Source organism: Salmo salar, chromosome 02 (genome assembly GCF_965601325.2).
Source record: "Salmo salar chromosome 02, fSalSal1, whole genome shotgun sequence".
Taxonomy (NCBI): Eukaryota; Metazoa; Chordata; class Actinopteri; order Salmoniformes; family Salmonidae; genus Salmo; species Salmo salar.
The window spans coordinates 13702473-13717692 of NC_138292.1; the positions used below are offsets into that span (position 1 = coordinate 13702473).

The 15220-nt window shown below is 49.6% G+C and overlaps 1 protein-coding gene across 1 annotated transcript in view; it reads right to left on the minus strand.

Annotated features, from left to right (window-relative positions):
- LOC106595924 (serine/threonine-protein kinase ULK4) overlaps nucleotides 1-15220 on the minus strand; it is a 323274-nt gene that overhangs the window by 55755 nt on the left and 252299 nt on the right. Inside the window, exon 33 of the mRNA XM_082959959.1 lies at nucleotides 12867-13033. Within this exon, the coding sequence (XP_082816085.1) occupies nucleotides 12867-13033 (167 nt within the window). The remainder of the gene's footprint in view (nucleotides 1-12866; nucleotides 13034-15220) is intronic.

Below are 15220 nucleotides of genomic sequence, written 5' to 3' on the forward strand. Positions count from 1 at the left end.
GCTGTAACAGTGTTTATGTTAGTACAGTAGAACAGTATTACTAGTCCTGTTGGACAGCTGTAACAGTGTTTATGTTAGTACAGTAGAACAGTATTACTAGTCCTATTGGACGGCTGTAACAGTGTTGTTTAGGTTAGTACAGTAGAACAGTATTACCAGTCCTGTTGGACAGCTGTAACAGTGTTGTTTAGGTTAGTACAGTAGAACAGTATTACTAGTCCTGTTGGACAGCTGTAGCACCACTAGACTCACCCTTAACATATTCAAATCTTCAAATCTCCTTTAAAACAAATGACTGGCCTTACAGCAGTCATTAAAAGCACCTCCTGGGAGGTAGATTTCATTTCTATGACAAACTGGCTGTTCCCTTTGGTGGATGGAAATAGATGTAGAACAAATCAAAATATGACCAAACAAGTCATTTTCAAATGTCTGTTTTCCGCGCAAAACTCATTCTACTGGTTGGTTGGGTTAGACTGAAAGACACACTCTCCATCTGGTTCTCTTCTGGTTTCTCAACCCCTCCCTCTCCTCTCCCTCCTTTTCTCTCTCCCTCCTCTCCTTTCCCCTCTGTCCTCTCCCTCCTCTCCTCTCCTCTCACTCCCTCTCCCTCTTCTCCTCTCCCTCCTCTCTCTCTCTCTTTCCTTCTGAGGGACTGCTGGCTTATTTTAAGCAGGTTTTTCGGTCAGCACAAAACTTTGGGAAGGAAGATTGGCTGTCTGCAGTTAATGTGATTATTATTCCATGCTATTTTTTCAGCTCTTCTTCTTTTGCTTAATTGTGAAGCATGCTGAACTTTCTCGATTAACTTCCTCATCCATTTAAAATATTAATTCTGAGTGAATCTGAGAGAGAGAGAGAGAGAGAGAGCGAGACAACTTGAAGATGACACTGGCCACATATTCTTCCTTCCTTATCATTATTACCTAAATGAATTTGGTTTGTGCAGAAGCCCTTTTAATGAGCTTTGCATTTTTTCATTCCAGTGAGAGAATTGATTTCCATTATGTTATTCCCCTCTCCTCTCGTCTCCTCTGCTCTCCCAATGTCTGGGCTGCATAAATATGTATACCAGGAAGTGGAGGAAGGCTCTGTAGAGGACAACTAAAGCTAATGAGGGCCAGTGGGAGACAATGGAGTGTCCCTCGGGTGGGGGACCTTGTGGATCCTTAGTGTCTAAAAGATTAACTTCAATGGGATATATTTGCTTCTTACTGCTCATCCTACTGGAAGTTGAGACGAGGCAATAATATAAAATACAGTGCATTCAGAAAGCATTCAGACCACTTGATTTTTTCAACATTTTGTTACGTTACAGCATTAAATTGTTGTTTTCCCCTCCTCAATCTACACACAATGCCCCATAAAGATGAAGCAAAAACTGGTTTTTATAAAATGTATAAAAATAAATAAAAAAACGGAAATATCACATTTACATAAGTATTCAGATCTTTTACTCAGTACTTGTTGAAGCACCTCAAGTCTTCTTGGGTATGACGCTACAAGCTTGGCACAACTGTATTTGGGGAGTTGATCTCATTCTTCTCTGCAGATCCTCTCAAGCTCTGACAGGTTAGGAAGGAGAGCGTCGCTGCACAGTTATTTTTTTGGTCTCTCCAGAGATGTTCGATCAGGTTCAAGTCCGGACTCTGGCTGGGCTACTCAAGGACATTCAGAGACACTGTGAAGCACAGTGATGAGGTGTGATGGTGTGGGGGGTGCTTTGCTAGGACCAAAAGGCTCCTCAACAGCTTCTACCTCCAAGCCATAAGACTGCTGAACAACTCCTAAAATAGCCACCGGACAATTTACATTGACCCCCCCTCCCTTTTGTACACTCACTGTTTGCTTGTTACCTATGCATAGTCACTTCGCCCCCACCTAGATGTACAGATTACCTCAACTAGCCTGTAGCCCCGCACACTGACTCGGTACCGGTGCCCCCTGTATATAGCCTCGTTATTGTTATTCTTATTGTGTTACTTTTATTATTACTTTTTATTTTAGTCTACTTCGTAAGAATGTTCTTCTTGAACTGCACTGTTGGTTAACCTGTTAGGGCTAGGGGGCAGTATTGACACGGCTGGATAAAAAAACATACCCGATTTAATCTGGTTACCACTCCTACCCAGTAACTAGAATATGCATATACTTATTACATATGGATAGAAAACACCCTAAAGTTTCTAAAACTGTTTGAATGGTGTCTGTGAGTATAACAGAACTCAAATGGCAGGTCAAAACCTGAGAGATTCCTTTACAGGAAGTGGCCTGTCTGACCATTTCTTGAACTTCTTTTCCATCTCTATCTTTTACTAAGGATCTCTGCTCTAACGTGACACTTCCTACGTCGTCCATAGGCGCTCAGAGCCCGGGAAAAAACAGAATGTCGTCATCCCAGCCCCAGGCTGAAACACATTATCGCCTTTCTCAAGTGGCCGATCAAGGGACACTGGGCTTAGGCGCGTGACCCGACCGCCCCCGCCTTTGTGATTTTTTCCTCTGTTTGCCGAAAAGGAGATTCCCTGTCGGAATATTATCGCTTTTCTACGAGAAAAATGGCGTAAAAATTGATTTTAAACAGCGGTTGACATGCTTCGAAGTACGGTAATGGAATATTTAGAGTTTTTTTGTCACGAATTGCGCTATGCGCACGACCCTTCTTTACCATTTCGGATAGTGTCTGGAACGCACGAACAAAACGCCGCTATTCGGATATAACGATGGATTATTTTGTACCAAACCAACATTTGTTATTGAAGTAGCAGTCCTGGGAGTGCATTCTGACGAAGACAACAAAAGGTAATCAAACTTTTATAATAGTAAATATGATTATGGTGAGTGCTAAACTTGCCGGGTGTCTAAATAGCTAGCCCGTGATGCCTGGGCTATGTACTTAGAATATTGCAAAATGTGCTTTCACCAAAAAGCTATTTTAAAATCGTACATATCGAGTGCATAGAGGAGGTCTGTATCTATAATTCTTAAAATAATTGTTATGCTTTTTGTGAACGTTTATCGTGAGTAATTTAGTAAAATGTTAGCGAATTCCCCGGGTATGCTAGTTCTGAACGTCACATGCTAATGTAAAAAGCTGTTTTTTGATATAAATATGAACTTGATTGAACAAAACATGCATGTATTGTATAACATAATGTCCTAGGGTTGTCATCTGATGAAGATCATCAAAGGTGAGTGCTGCATTTAGCTGTCTTCTGGGTTTTGGTGACATTATATGCTGGCTTGAAAAATGGGTGTCTGATTATTTCTGGCTTGGTACTCTGCTGACATAATCTAATGTTTTGCTTTCGTTGTAAAGCCTTTTTGAAATCGGACAGTGTGGTTAGATTAACGAGAGTCTTGTCTTTAAATAGCTGTAAAATAGTCATATGTTTGAGAAATTGAAGTAATAGGATTTTTAAGGTTTTGAAAATCGCGCCACAGGCTTAAAGTGGCTGTTACGTAGGTGGGACGAATTCGTCCCGCCTAGCCCAGAGAGGTTAAGGGCTTGTAAGTAAGCATTTCACGGTAAAGTCTACACTTGTTGTATTCAGCGCATGTAACAAATACAATTTGATTTGATTTGAAGTGATGCATCAGATGACCTGGCCTCCACAATCACCCGACCTCAACCCAATTGAGATGGTTTGGGATGAGTTGGACCGCAGAGTGAAGGAAAACAGCCAACAAGTGCTCAGCATATGTGGGAACTCCTTCAAGACGGTTGGAAAAGCATTCCAGGTGAAGCTGGTTGAGAGAATGCCAAGAGTGTGCAAAGCTGTCATCAAGGCAAAGGGATGGCTACTTTGAAGAACCTAAAATATATTTAGATTTGTTTAAGACTTTTTTGGTTACTACATGATTCCATATGTGTTATTTCATAGTTTTGATGTCTTCACAATTATTCTACAATGTAGAAAATAGTAAAAATAAAGAAAAACCCTTGAATGAGTAGGTGTGTCCAAACTTTTGACTGGTACTGTAAATTGTGGCAGGGGAGCATGGTCCGTGACCAGGGTGAAGTGGGTACCTAACAGGTAATACTTGAGAGTGTCTAGTGCCCACTTCACCGCTAGACACTCTTTCTCAACAATAGAGTACTTTTTTTCTCTAGGTATCAGCTTTCGGCTTCTCCCCATCGTGTATCTGGGATAGAACGGCCCCAGTCCCGTATCACATGCATCCGTCTGGACCATCATCGGCACCTGGAAATCGGGCGTTACGAGAATCGGATGGGAGACCAGCGCTTCTTTCAGGCGGCTGAATGCCGCTTCTGTCCATTTCACTGTTTTCGGGAGGCGGGCCCTGGTTAGATCGGTGAGGGGGGAAGCTATAGCCGCAAAGTTGGGGATAAACCCAGGCTGCCAATGGTACCTGCCAAAATCCTTTGGTCAGGTCAAGGGTGCTGATGTACCGGGCCTTTCCCAATCGGTCGATGAGCTCGTCCACCCTCGGCATGGGGTAGGCGTCGAACAAGCTTATGTCGTTCACACCCCGGAAATCATTACAGAAGCGTAGGCTACCGTCCGGTTTGGGCACCAACGCGATGGGGCTCCACCATGCACTGTGAGACTCTTCAACAACCCCCATCCTCAGCATAGCCTCCACTTCCTGTTTCACGGCCTTCCTTAGGGCCTCCAGAATCCGATATGGCCTCTTTCGTACCGTTTCCCAGGGCCGGGTACGGATGTGGTGTTCAATGAGGGTCGTGCGGCCTGGCCTCTCGGAGAACACCGCCGTGTTCCGATCGACGAGCTCCCTGAGCTCTTGCTTCTGGGCTGGGTCGAGGTCCTCATTGCTCGGGTCCACCACTGGTACCGTTGGCGTCCTGGGTCTCGACCATAACACGGCAAGGCTGTCCTCTCGTGCCACTTCTTCAACAGGTTCACGTGGTAAATCTGTTGGGGTTTCCGTCTCCCCGGCTGCCGTACGCGGTAATTGACAGGTCCCAGCTTCTTGATCACCTCGTGCCATGTTGCCAGGAACTTAATTTCGGCCGTGGGGATTAAGACCAATACCCTGTCTCCCACCTGGAATTCTCGGGGCTGGGCTCTCCGATTGTAGACCTGGGCTTGGGCGCATTGGGCCTTCTCCATATGTTCCCTCACGACTGGCCATATAGCTGTCATCCGCTCCCTCATCGTCGCCACGTGCTCTACCACTCTGCGTAAGGGGGTTGGTTGGGCTTCCCACACCTCCTTGGTGAGGTCCAGTAGGCCTCGTGGCCTCCTCCCGTAGAGGAATTTGAAAGGGGAAAACCCAGTGGAGGACTGGGGTACTTCTCGGATTGAGAACATTAGGTGGGGTAGTAGCTGGTCCCAGTTCTTCCCATCCTGCTTGATGACCTTCCGCAGCATTTGTTTGAGCATTTTATTGAACCGCTCGACGAGCCCATCCGTCTGCGGGTGGAAGACGGAGGTCCGGATCTGCTTGATCTGCAGGAGAGCACACAAATCTTTCATTAGGCGGTACATAAACTCAGTACCTTGGTCTGTCAGGATCTCGTTCGGGATGCCCACCTGGCTAAAGAGGTGGAACAGCTCCCGGGCGATTCCCTTGGATACCGCCCGTAGGGGAATGGCCTCAGGATACCGGGTGGCATAGTCCACTATTACCAGGATGTACCGGTGTCCTCGTGCTGTTTTTACCAGGGGTCCCACTATGTCCATGGCGATGCGTTCAAAGGGCACCCCAATGATCGGTAGGAGGACCAGTGGGTTTCGGAAGTGTGCCTTTGGGGCAGTCATTTGACACTCCGGGCAGCTGCGACAGTAATCTTCCACGGCCCTCCTCATCCCGGGCCAGTGGAACCGGGTCAGGTTCCGGCACCCGCTCCGACTCCGGACCGTAGATACAGGTTGATCAACCGTTTGCTTCCGGGCCGCACAGGCGATGGATCGTCCTCGCTCTCATCTTCGGCCGGCTCGTACCTTCTTCCTCAGCTCGTGCCCCCACAGGGCCGCGAACAGCGGACAATCTTGTCCCAGTAGGAGAGGTATCGGCAACTCTGTTATTGCACCCACCATCATCTGGCAGTTCCCTTGTGGCGTCACGATGTTGGCTCATACGGTTGGATACAGCTTTGTGTCCCCGTGAACACAGGAAATGGACATATCCCTACCACGTTCGGTATCCTGGTTCAGCAGGCTCGTGGTTATGAGGGTAACCAGAGCTTCCGTGTCGTGTCCGTCAACCTTCACCGGGACCATGGGTGCAGTTGATTCGTGGTGTGCCCAACAGGAGGTGACGCAGTTCACTGCGTGACCCACCTCGCCTCCGGGGCTTGCTGATGGCATTGACTCCTCTTGAGCCGGGCAATTCCAGGCAGTGTGCCCCCGGGTGCCACACTCAAAACACCTTCTTTGGTCTCCATCTACCTGGGGTCGTCGGTGGCGGGTCGGCCCTACCCCAGCCGTCTTTCCACGGGTTTGCGATCTCTTGGCTCTGCCGACTGTCGGTTCGGGGTACACAGCAGTGGGGCTGTCCTTCCGACTCCTCAAACAGGTCGCCGACTCAGCCCGGCTTCCACTCAGCAGGGCCCGAGTGTTCTGATGCATCTCCACTGCTTCCAGGAGGACCTCCAAGGTCTGGGGCGCCCATAGACTCGCTGCCCTCTTCATGTAGTGGGGTAGTGCGCGTAGGAAGCAATCCAGGACCACTTTGTCTAGGATGGAGAGGGTGGATACATCGGTTAGGAGCCACCTCCTGGTGACTCGCAGTAGGTCGCTCATCTGGGCTCGGGGGATGCGTCGGCTACGAACCTCCAGTCGTGGAATAGTTGAGCCCGATGGGCCAGGCTGTACCCGTAGCGGCTGAGTATCTCCCGTTTGAGTCCGTCGTAGTTAGCCGCCTGTTCATCGTTCAGGTCCCAATAGGCCTTTTGGGCATTCCCAGAGAGGAACGGGGCCAGCAGACTGGCCCACTTCTGCCTTGGTCATCCTTCCCGTAGTGCTGTCCATTCAAATGTACAGAGGTAGGTTTTGATGTCGTCATCTTCTGTTAGCTTGATTAAAAACTTGTTTGGATGTGATTCAGTAGACGCTCCTCCTTGTAGCTTCCTGATTTCCTCAACGAGGCGGACGTTTTGTAGCCACTGTTCCTCCAGCGTTCGTTCCTGAACCGCCTGTTGGGCTTGTTGGGCCCGGATGAACTGAGCTATCAACTCGTCCATGCTGATGCTGTGTAAACGTCAACCCTGATCTGACCACGTTATCAGAATGCCTGCATTCTCCACCAATTGTGGCAGACCAGGGGGTTGGGTCAAAAATATTTACACAGATCAGACACGTACAGAGTAGGATTAGCTCAGTTTCAAAGGTGTTTATTAAAATAAAAGTCCAAAAGAATAGGTCTCCCCCAAGAGACCCTCTCCAGGATACCGTCTTCTGGGCTCCGGGTCTTGCTGTATCCTGTGGGGGTCAAAAACTGAACTCCCTCCTGTTACCTCTGGTACCGTCCCCAACTATACGGGAGTCCTTTCCTCCCCCAGTCTCTCCCTTGTGTGCTGCCCTTCTGGCAGCTTTATGCGACTTGTACAGCTGGTGAGCAATCAGCCCTTGATTACTCACAAATCCCCAATCAGTCCCAATTAGTCCTGGCCGGAGAGCCCGTCGAGACCTGGCACGTCCAGCAGATGGGGCCATCGCCTCGTGATGTATACTCCGTCTGTCACCAGGCCTTGACGAGTCTCCCCCCGGTGGCTGCCCTTCTGTACGCCACAAAATATAGCTACTTCCTCACTGTGAGTCACCTAGATGTGATAGGTGGACATTGAGTGCCCTACACACACACACACTCAAGCCCTCTGCCAACGCACGCACGCACACATGCATAGACACGTAGAATCAGGAATTCCTCAGGGCAGCTGTCTAGGCCCCTTACCTTTTCATTCTTTACTAATGACATGCCACTGGCATGTCTATGTATGCGGATGACTCAACATTATACACGTCAGCTACTACAGCGACTGAAATGATTGCAACACTTAACAAAGAGCTGCAGTTAGTTTCAGAATGGGTGGCAAGTAATACGTTAATCCTAAATATTTCAAAAACTAAAAGCATTGTTTTTGGGACAAATCATTCACTAAACCTCAACTAAATCTTGTAATTAATAATGTGGAAATTGAGCAAGTTGAGGTGACTAAACTGCTTGGAGTAACCCTGGATTGTAAACGGTCATGGTCAAAACATATTGATACAACAGTAGCTAAGATGGGGAGAAGTCTGTCCATAATAAAGTGCTGCTCTGCCTTCTTAACAGCACTATCAACAAGGCAGGTCCTACAAGTCCTAGTTTTGTCTCACCTGGACTACTGTTCAGTCGTGTGGTCAGGTGCCACAAAGAGGGACTTAGGAAAATTACAATTGGCTCAGAACAGGGGAGCACGGCTGGCCCTTAAAAGTACATAGGAAGCTAACATTTATGATATGCATGTCAATCTCTCATGGCTCAAAGTGGAGGAGAGATTGACTTCATCACTACCGTAATTTCCGGACTAGAAGCCGCAACTTTTTTCCCACGCTTAGAACCCCGCGGCTTAAACAATGACACGGCTAATATATGGATTTTTCCCGCTTTCAAATTTTTTTCTCTCCAAAAAACACATTCTGTGACGTGCTCAGTTTTTTGGCGGCATGAAGCTTTCATTAGACCAATGAAATTGCCGAACGGGTTAAGGTCAAACAACTTTTTTGTTTACCGCTTAGATTAAATCTAGCGCTCTCAAACTTCCCATCATTCTGATTACGGTAGTCATTTTGTCACCCTCATCATGGCAAAGACACGGAGAAATGCATATGATGCAGCTTTCAAGTTGAAGGCGATTGATCTGGCTGTTGGAAAAGGAAATAGAGCTGCTGCACGGGAGCTTGGTCTTGTCACGTCCTGACCAGCAGATGGAGCTATTGTATTAGTTTTGGGGTCAGGACGTGGCAGTTTTTGTATGTGAATGATTGTGTTGTTGATTGGGACTTCCAATTGAAGGCAGGTGTGTTGAGTTGCCTTTGATTGGAAGTCCTATATAGGTGTGTGTGTTTTTCTTTGGGGTTGTGGGTGGTTGTTTTTGCACTGCGTTTAATAGCCTGCAGAACTGTTGCTGTTGTCACCTTTATTGTTTTGTTAAGTGGATGCTTTACTCCTTTTTTTGGAAATGAAATATGAGTATTCACATACCTGCTGCGCCTTGGTCTTCTCTCCATGACAACTTCTGTTACAGAACCACCCACCAAAGGACCAAGCAGCAGAAGAGGAGGAAGCCACGGGAGAAAAAAATGGAGGAATGGACCTGGCAGGACGAAAGACAATTCTGGGAGGACAAGTTAAGGGAGCTAAGGGAACCGGAGAGGCAGCCCCAAGATTTTTTTTTTGGGGGGGGCACACGGGTAGTTTGGCCAGGCCAGGGAAGAGCCGTAAGCCAGCTACCCGTGACTACAGGGAGGTGCGTATGAGGTGGAGGGCGCCATGTTACGCTGAGGTACGCACCATCTCGCCTATACGGACGCACAGCCCAGTCCGCCCAGTACCAGCGCCCCGCAGGTGCCAGGGCAAGGTGAGCATCGAGCCGGAAGGGGTGATGCCAACCCTGCACTCAAGACCACCAGTGCGCCCTTTCGGTCCGGTGTTTCCCGCTAGACGCACTAGCATGGAGGTGCGTGTCTCCAGGCTGGCACGTCCAGTACCAGCCCCACGCATCAGGAGTCTAGTGCGTCAGCCCAGCCTCGCCAGTCAAGAGTCACCAGAGCTGCCCGCCAGTCGTAAGTCACCAGAGCTGCCCGCCAGTCGTAAGTCACCAGAGCTGCCCGCCAGTCGTAAGTCACCAGAGCTGCCCGCCAGTCAACAGTCACCAGAGCTGCCCGCCAGTCAACAGAGCTGCCCGCCAGTCAACAGTCACCAGAGCCGCCCGCCAGTCAACAGTCGCCAGAGCCGCCCGCCAGTCAGGAGTCGCCAGAGCCGCCCGCCAGTCAGGAGTCGCCAGAGCCGCCCGCCAGTCAGGAGTCGCCAGAGCCGCCCGCCAGTCAGGAGTCGCCAGAGCCGCCCGCCAGTCAGGAGCCGCCAGAGCCGCCCGCTAGTGAGGAGCCGGCAGAGGGGCCCGGCTGCCCGGAGCCGCCAGACTGCGGCCGCCGGCGGCCGACGCGGACCGCCAGAGCGGCCAGACTGCCCGGGCCGCCTGAGCGGCCGACGCCCGGAGCCGCCAGAGCGGCCAGACTGCCCGGAGCCGCCAGAGCGGCCAGACTGCCCGGAGCCGCCAGAGCGGCCAGACTGCCCGGATCTGCCAGAGGTGCCCGCCTGCCCGGATCTGCCAGGGTGCCTTGCCTGTCCTCCGGCCCAGCCCGAGTGGCCCTCCTGCCCAGCCCGAGTGGCCCTCCTGCCCTCCGGCCCAGCCCGAGTGGCCCTCCTGCCCTCCGGCCCAGCCCGAGTGGCCCTCCTGCCCTCCGGCCCAGCCCGAGTGGCCCTCCTGCCCAGCCCGAGTGGCCCTCCGGCCCAGCCCGAGTGGCCCTCCTGCCCTCCGGCCCAGCCCGAGTGGCCCTCCGGTCCTCCGGCCCAGCCCGAGTGGCCCTCCGGTCCTCCGGCCCAGCCCGAGTGGCCCTCCTGCCCTCCGGCCCAGCCCGAGTGGCCCTCCTGCCCAGCCCGAGTGGCCCTCCTGCCCTCCGGCCCAGCCCGAGTGGCCCTCCTGCCCAGCCCGAGTGGCCCTCCTGCCCTCCGGCCCAGCCCGAGTGGCCCTCTGGTCCTCCGGCCCAGCCCGAGTGGCCCTCCGGCCCAGCCCGAGTGGCCCTCCGGCCCAGCCCGAGTGGCCCTCTGGTCCTCCGGCCCAGCCCGAGTGGCCCTCCGGCCCAGCCCAAGTGGCCCTCCGGTCCTCCGGCCCAGCCCGAGTGGCCCTCCGGTCCTCCGGCCCAGCCCGAGTGGCCCGCCTGTCCTCCGGCCCAGCCCGAGTGGTCCGTCTGCCAGGGTCAGCTCGAGTGGCCCATCTGCCCGGTGCAGCTATCGGCGCCACCAAAGTGGGCGACGCCGAAGGTGGAGCGAGGTCCACGTCCTGCACCTGAGCCACCTCCAGGATAGGTGGGTTGGGGAGGGAGGGTGTAGCACAGTGCCGTCGGTGACGGCAGCCACCCTCCCTTCCCTCCCTTATTGTTTAGGGGTTAGTGTTTATGGGTTTTTTATTGGTGTTTTCTGTTGGTAGGTGCATTCCGGGGTCTGCACCTTGAGGGGGGGATACTGTCATGTCCTGACCAGCAGATGGAGCTATTGTATTAGTTTTGGGGTCAGGACGTGGCAGTTTTTGTATGTGAATGATTGTGTTGTTGATTGGGACTTCCAATTGAAGGCAGGTGTGTTGAGTTGCCTTTGATTGGAAGTCCTATATAGGTGTGTGTGTTTTTCTTTGGGGTTGTGGGTGGTTGTTTTTGCACTGCGTTTAATAGCCTGCAGAACTGTTGCTGTTGTCACCTTTACTGTTTTGTTAAGTGGATGCTTTACTCCTTTTTTTGGAAATTAAATATGAGTATTCACATACCTGCTGCGCCTTGGTCTTCTCTCCATGACAACTTCTGTTACAGGTCTTAATGAGTCGATGATAAGACGTTGGAAACAGTAGCGTGAGGAATTGACTCAGTGCAAAAAGACAACTAAAGCTTACTGCAAATTTTTTTTGTTTTGTTACAAGTCGTGTTTCGTTAAAGCCTATTTATTTTTGTTACAAGCCATGTTTCGTTAAAGCCTATTTATTTTTGTTACAAGCCGTGTTTCGTTAAAGCCTGTGTAAAGTTCATTTGTTTCAATGTACCGGTAGGCACCTGCAGCTTATAGACCTGTGCGGCTTATTTATGTTCAAAATAATATATATTTTTAAAATTCAGTTGGTGCGGCTTATATTCAGGTGCGCTTCGTAGTCCGGAAATTACGGTACTTGTTTTTGTAAGAAGTGTTGACTAATGTGGATCCCTAATAAATACACACACACACACACACACACACACACACACACACACACACACACACACACACACACACACACACACACACACACACACACACACACACACACACACACACACACACACACACACACACACACACACACACACACACACACACACACACACACACACTTAACCTCCCTTCACCAGCCTGTTCTAAAAGAGATTATGGATACAGGTAGGGTTGCATGATATGGGCCAAAAATCAAATTGTGATTTTCTTACCAAATATTGCGATTTGACATGCGATATACACCAAAACCCTTGAGTGAACTGTTGGAATCATAGAAATAGAATTATTTATATTAAGACGTAAAGTGAAAAGCAGCATCGTTCTTGTTAGAAACAATCTGTTGACTGCAATGACCTAACAGAGCAGCATGCAAACATAGAACGACTCTAACAAGAAGGAGGAGGAGCTGTGCAAACATAGAACGACTCTAACAGGAAGGAGGAGGAGCTGTGCAAACATAGAACGACTCTAACAGGAAGGAGGAGGAGCTGTGCAAACATAGAACGACTCTAACAGGAAGGAGGAGGAGCTGTGCAAACATAGAACGACTCTAACAGGAAGGAGGAGGAGCTGTGCAAACAGAACGACTAACAGGAAGGAGGAGGAGCTGTGCAAACATAGAACGACTAACAGGAAGGAGGAGGAGCTGTGCTGCTTGAGTGACAGGGGGCGGGGCTTGGTATGTGTGGGAAGCAGCCCCAAGAGAAAGGGAGAGAGACGACAAACAGAGTAAATGATGAAAACAGATGTTACACGCGGTTGAGTGGCGCTTCAAGGTATTGCATGCAATATGGATCTCTTGCGATATGGATATTGCACATGATTCCGATGTGAAGTGGAGTAATTGTGCAGCCCTAGATACTGTACGTTTAGCATACCTGGAGTGCAATGCGCACCACTCTGGATGTGCTGGTCAGTACATTGTGCAGAGTGTCAAGTAGAGACAACAGGAGATCATGGCTACTCTTTCTCCCAGGCCTCTCCTCTCTCTCCACGTACAGGACGGCTGCCTCACTGAAAACACTGCAGACCACCTCCACCAGACCTGAGTAAAACACAACACACACAGCATGAAGGATGACCAGACCTGAATAAAACACAACACACACACAGCATGAAGGATGACCAGACCTGAATAAAACACAGCACACAGCATGAAGGATGACCAGACCTGAAGTAAAACACACACACACACAGCATGAAGGATGACCAGACCTGAGTAAAACACAACGTCACACAGCATGAAGGATGACCAGACCTGAGTAAAACACAACACACACAGCATGAAGGATGACCAGACCTGAATAAAACACAACACACACAGCATGAAGGATGACCAGACCTGAGTAAAACACAACACACACAGCATGAAGGATGACCAGACCTGAGTAAAACACAACACACACAAGATGAAGAGGATCAAACAAGGGCTGTGTCCCAAATAGCATCATATAGTGCACTACTTTTGACCAGAGCCCTATGGGAATAGGGTGCCATTTGGAACACAGACAAGAGGCTTTAGCTGGTCCCAGAGGACATAAATACCAAGAACCAATGGCTCCTCCACACAGAGTTTTAAAGTACAAGCTGGTGTTTTACAAGGCCTCAATACAACTCACTCTACTTAAAGTGAAGTTGCACTTCTCTTCCATTGATGAAGTACATGAACCAGTTTCAGGCCTTGAGAGAAGGCCCTTTATGATACATCACAGAGAGTAGCTCTCTCTGACTGATGGGCTACTTCCTCCAGTATGAGCTATACAGGATATTAGATCATACAGTGGGGAGAACAAGTATTTGATACACTGCCGATTTTGCAGGTTTTCCTACTTACAAAGCACGTAGAGGTCTGTAATTTTTTATCATAGGTACACTTCAACTGTGAGAGACGGAATCTAAAACAAAAATCCAGAAAATCACATTGTATGATTTTTAAGTAATTCATTTGCATTTTATTGCATGACATAAGTATTTGATCACCTACCAACCAGTAAGAATTGCGGCTCTCACAGACCTGTTAGTTTTACTTTAAGAAGCCCTCCTGTTCTCCACTCATTACCTGTATTAACAGCACCTGTTTGAACTCGTTACCTGTATAAAAGACACCTGTCCACACACTCAATCAAACAGACTCCAACCTCTCCACAATGGCCAAGACCAGAGAGCTGTGTAAGGACATCAGGGATAAAATTGTAGACCTGCACAAGGCTGGGATGGGCTACAGGACAATAGGCAAGCAGCTTGGTGAGAAGGCAACAACTGTTGCCGCAATTATTAGAAAATGGAAGAAGTTCAAGATGACGGTCAATCACCCTCGGTCTGGGGCTCCATGCAAGATCTCACCTCGTGGGGCATCAATGATCATGAGGAAGGTGAGGGATCAGCCCAGAACTACACGGCAGGACCTGGTCAATGACCTGAAGAGAGCTGGGACCACAGTCTCAAAGAAAACCAATAGTAACACAACACGTTGTCATGGATTAAAATCCTGCAGCGCACGCAAGGTCCCCCTGCTCAAGCCAGCGCATGTCCAGGCCCATCTGAAGTTTGCCAATGACCATCTGGATGATCCAGAGGAGGAATGGGAGAAGGTCATGTGGTCTGATGAGACAGAAATAGAGCTTTTTGGTCTAAACTCCACTCGCCGTGTTTGGAGGAAGAAGAAGGATGAGTACAACCCCAAGAACACCATCCCAACCGTGAAGCATGGAGGTGGAAACATCATTCTTTGCGGATGCTTTTCTGCAAAGGGGACAGGACGGCTGCACCGTATTGAGGGGAGGACGGATGGGGCCATGTATCGCGAGATCTTGGCCAACAACCTCCTTCCCTCAGTAAGAGCATTGAGGATGGGTCGTGGCTGGGTCTTCCAGCATGACAACGACCCGAAACACACAGCCAGGGCAACTAAGGAGTGGCTCCATAAGAAGCATCTCAAGGTCCTGGAGTGGCCTAGCCAGTCTCCAGACCTGAACCCAATAGAAAATCTTTGGAGGGAGCTGAAAGTCCGTATTGCCCAGCGACAGCCCCGAAACCTGAAGGATCTGGAGAAGGTCTGTATGGAGGAGTGTGCCAAAATCCCTGCTGCAGTGTGTGCAAACCTGGTCAAGAACTACAGGAAACGTATGATCTCTGTAATTGCAAACAAAGGTTTCTGTACCAAATATTAAGTTCTGATTTTCTGATGTATCAAATACTTATGTCATGCAATAAAATGCAAATTAATTACTTA